The sequence below is a fragment of the Cebus imitator genome, unplaced genomic scaffold, assembly GCF_001604975.1.
Source record: "Cebus imitator isolate Cc_AM_T3 unplaced genomic scaffold, Cebus_imitator-1.0 Scaffold50, whole genome shotgun sequence".
Classification (NCBI taxonomy): Eukaryota; Metazoa; Chordata; class Mammalia; order Primates; family Cebidae; genus Cebus; species Cebus imitator.
The window spans coordinates 6,679,568-6,682,877 of NW_016107365.1; the positions used below are offsets into that span (position 1 = coordinate 6,679,568).

The 3,310-nt window shown below is 39.5% G+C and overlaps 1 protein-coding gene across 1 annotated transcript; it reads right to left on the bottom strand.

Moving 5' to 3' along the window:
• Window positions 1-1,894: 1,894 nt before the first annotated feature.
• On the bottom strand, window positions 1,895-2,729 carry LOC108303743 (gametocyte-specific factor 1). Its single transcript, XM_017527687.2, has one exon. The coding sequence runs from the start codon at window positions 2,612-2,614 to the stop codon at window positions 2,111-2,113; it is 504 nt and encodes a 167-aa protein (XP_017383176.1). The 5' UTR covers window positions 2,615-2,729; the 3' UTR covers window positions 1,895-2,110.
• Between the last annotated feature and the right edge of the window lie 581 nt (window positions 2,730-3,310).

Here is a 3,310-nt window from a genome sequence, read left to right on the forward strand (position 1 = left end):
TTTTTTTTTTGTTAGTAGAGACAGGGTTTTACCATGTTGACCAGGCTGGTCTTGAACTCTTGACTTCCAGTAATCTACCTGCCTCAGCCTCCCATGTTGCTGGGATTACAGGTGTGAGCCACCATATCTGTCCTTACAATATCTTTAATTATTAAATGGCCAGTGCTTTTTTTCTCCAAACTTGTCATTCTTCAAAATCAGGAGATGTCATTTTAAGTAGCGTCAAGTGCTGTGAGATAGATATGACTGATATAACAAATTATAAGGTGACATTCATCACATGGAATCCATGGCCTGAATGAAAGGTTAGGAAAACTATGGGTTTCTAATGAGAAAGTCAAGTTTAATTAATTATCCTCTGAATAGATTTGCATTGGGGGTTTGGCTGCTGAAGCTTAATAGCTAATTACAAAGACTGCCAGTGAATAGTGGGTAATCTGCATCCCCAATTTCATGCTGGAGATGTCATAATTGCTATATATCACAGGACAGCAAGGCAGAGCAAATGGATACATGCTGCAGCTTTCTAACGGCATCCCATAATACTGCTCTGAGAGTTGAAGGAAAGGTCCCGGTTGTCAACCACAGATTGTGGTGAAGTAAGCAGTTTCAAGTAATGCTACGTATCCAATTGCCTTTGAATCACAGAACCAGAGAGATTACTGGCCAGCCTCTAGCTGATCGCCTTCCACTAGGCCGTTGATGCATCCAGTTATTTCAGACAATACCATCTTCCCCTAGCCTTCCAGCTGTATCTCCTATTCAGCCAGTTTCCTTAATAGATATCAGGCAGGGTTCCTGCAATTCACCATATTGAAAACATCTGGCAAAATTCAACACCCATTCATGATAAAATATTATCACCAATCTTAGAATAGATGAGGACTCAACCTGAGAAAGGGCATCTACAGAAAATGTACAGGTAACATTGTGCTGAATGCTGCATGACAATGTTTTTCCCTTAATGCTGAAAAATCACTTTGGTTGCAGAATGAAGAATGGATTGTGGAGAGATGGGTAAAAGTCAATGATATAATTGCATATGGCAATAGTTCAGGTCAAGATGAGAGCTTAGACTTGGATGGCAGCTATAGAAATGAGAGGTGTTTGGGAAGACTGAGCTCATTCACAGAGTGGTGATTATTCACAAATTGAGGGAGAGATCTGCTAGGCATTAGCTTACTCAGCTGGATGGATGGTGCTGCCATTCATTGGGCAGGAAAATTAGGATGATTTTCTCTATACCATGGCCCCCAAAAGTCATTTAGAAGAGTCTGATATCTGTAGAAGATATCTGTATTCAGAATGGAGGTGAGGTATTTTCAATTATATCAAACTGTGTTTACATACACAGGGCTTCCTGACTGCAGATAGTAATTGAAGAAAAAGCAGGTCTTATGAAATAAATTACTGGAAAGACATGTCAATACTGAAATACTGGAGAAGAGGGGAGAATGATATATTTCAAGGTGCTCTACAATAAAGCCCTTTGACATATTATTTGGTTTAAGTATTACCACAGTCATGTGAGATAGAATTTTTCTGATACCTGTTTTTAGATGATGATTTGAGTACCAATTTATTAAGTGACTTGTCCAAAACTATTCAATGGCAAAAGAGGTTTTTAAATTTAAATCTCCTGATTTCAGTGTCCCTAATCTTTTCAATGCTACAGTAAAAGTTAGTTTCAGCTAAGAAGAGAGTCATTGGAAGGAATTCAGGTCTGCAGACTGGGTCCTCTCTAATAGGCTACTTCTGTTTTCTCCAACCCAGCTAAATCCTACTCATCCTTTGAGGCCCTGTTCAGATTATTCATCTGTAAATCTTTTGCACCCATGCCTACTTACTGATTACTTCCATTTTTAAAAAAATAAACTATGTTATTTATTTATTTAATCTATATCACAGGTTTATTTGAAAGCTTCTGAGTATGAGGGTTCTTGTATCAAATGAGGATTCAAGAGGGGGATGAAAAAACTGTACTTGTCAGTTTAGAAAGTCACAGAGAGTTTATCATTCTATAATTAGATGGAGGAAAACGAAGAACCCACTGGAGCAGAAAGAAGCAAGAGTCTTCTAAGGTCTGGCATTTGATGAGATAGGCTTTCAGTTACTGTGCATTTCCGTTGTTTTTCCATGGCAGAACATACAGCAGAGATTTGGGAACTCGCGTGCCTGAAGCCAGGCTATTCTTATGTTCCATAACTATGTTGTTTGCAGGGCTATTGTTGTCCCAGTAGTGAGTTGTGCCCCAGACAGTTGGGGTGCTGGTCTGTTCCCACAAATCTTTATCCCAGTCTTCGTCGCAAGGAGGGCACTGCCATGTGCTCTCAGCCAGAGTCTCTTGTCTAAGGCTCCTGGTTTGGTTGACAACATCCTGCTCAATACAACTTCTGTCATCACAGCTTGAGATATGATGACTAATTTCAGCTCGAGGAACCTGGTGGTGAACATTGAAGGGACAAGTAGCCAATTTGCTTGCAATATCAGGATGGTTCTTTCTGCACTTGATAAGATGATAAGGAAACCTACAAGCTCTGATTTGATGGTTTTTATCATAGGGGCATTGCAATAGCTTCTCAGGGTCCAGGGAGTCGGTGTAAGTTTCTTCCATGTTGGAACTGAAGGAGCTGAATCCAAGTGCTTGGTCCACATAGGCTGTCCTCACAGCCGAGTTCGTTCCTTGTGCCAACTATATGTTATTTAATGTAATATGTTAAAGTAGTATAATTTCAACATGCTATCAATATAAAAATGATATTTCACATTTTCTCTACCACATATTTGAAATCCAGCATGTATTTTATACTTACAATGAATCATAATTGGAAGTAATCTCAATTCCAGTGCTTAGTGGCTAGTGCCTACTGTACTGGAAAGCACAGATCTATTGTCTAACCCCTTCTAACCTTCAGTGTGACACCTTAAAATGTGCAAAAAGAGGTGCATAATAGTTGGTCCAAATTAAATAATGCTCTGTTAAGTTGGGAAGCGAAAGACAAAATATCTTAGCATTTGGACCTGTTCTGATTACCAGTGAGACATTTTGCTGTGGTTGAAGAATGGCTATGCAAATCTTTTTGACATCAGTTTTACAAATAACTTTGCAGGTTGGTTTCCTCTTTCCATTACCTCATTGAAAGTCTGTCTGGGCACCTGGTCATTTTGCTCTCTTTCCCCGCTTAAGAGTTGTTCATTCTGCCATTCGGTAAATACCTGCTGACACCTTATTGGCCAAATGTGCTAGATGCAGGATGTCAAAGATATCCCATGTCTGCTTTCACAAAGCTTCCAAAGCAGTGGTTAAGAG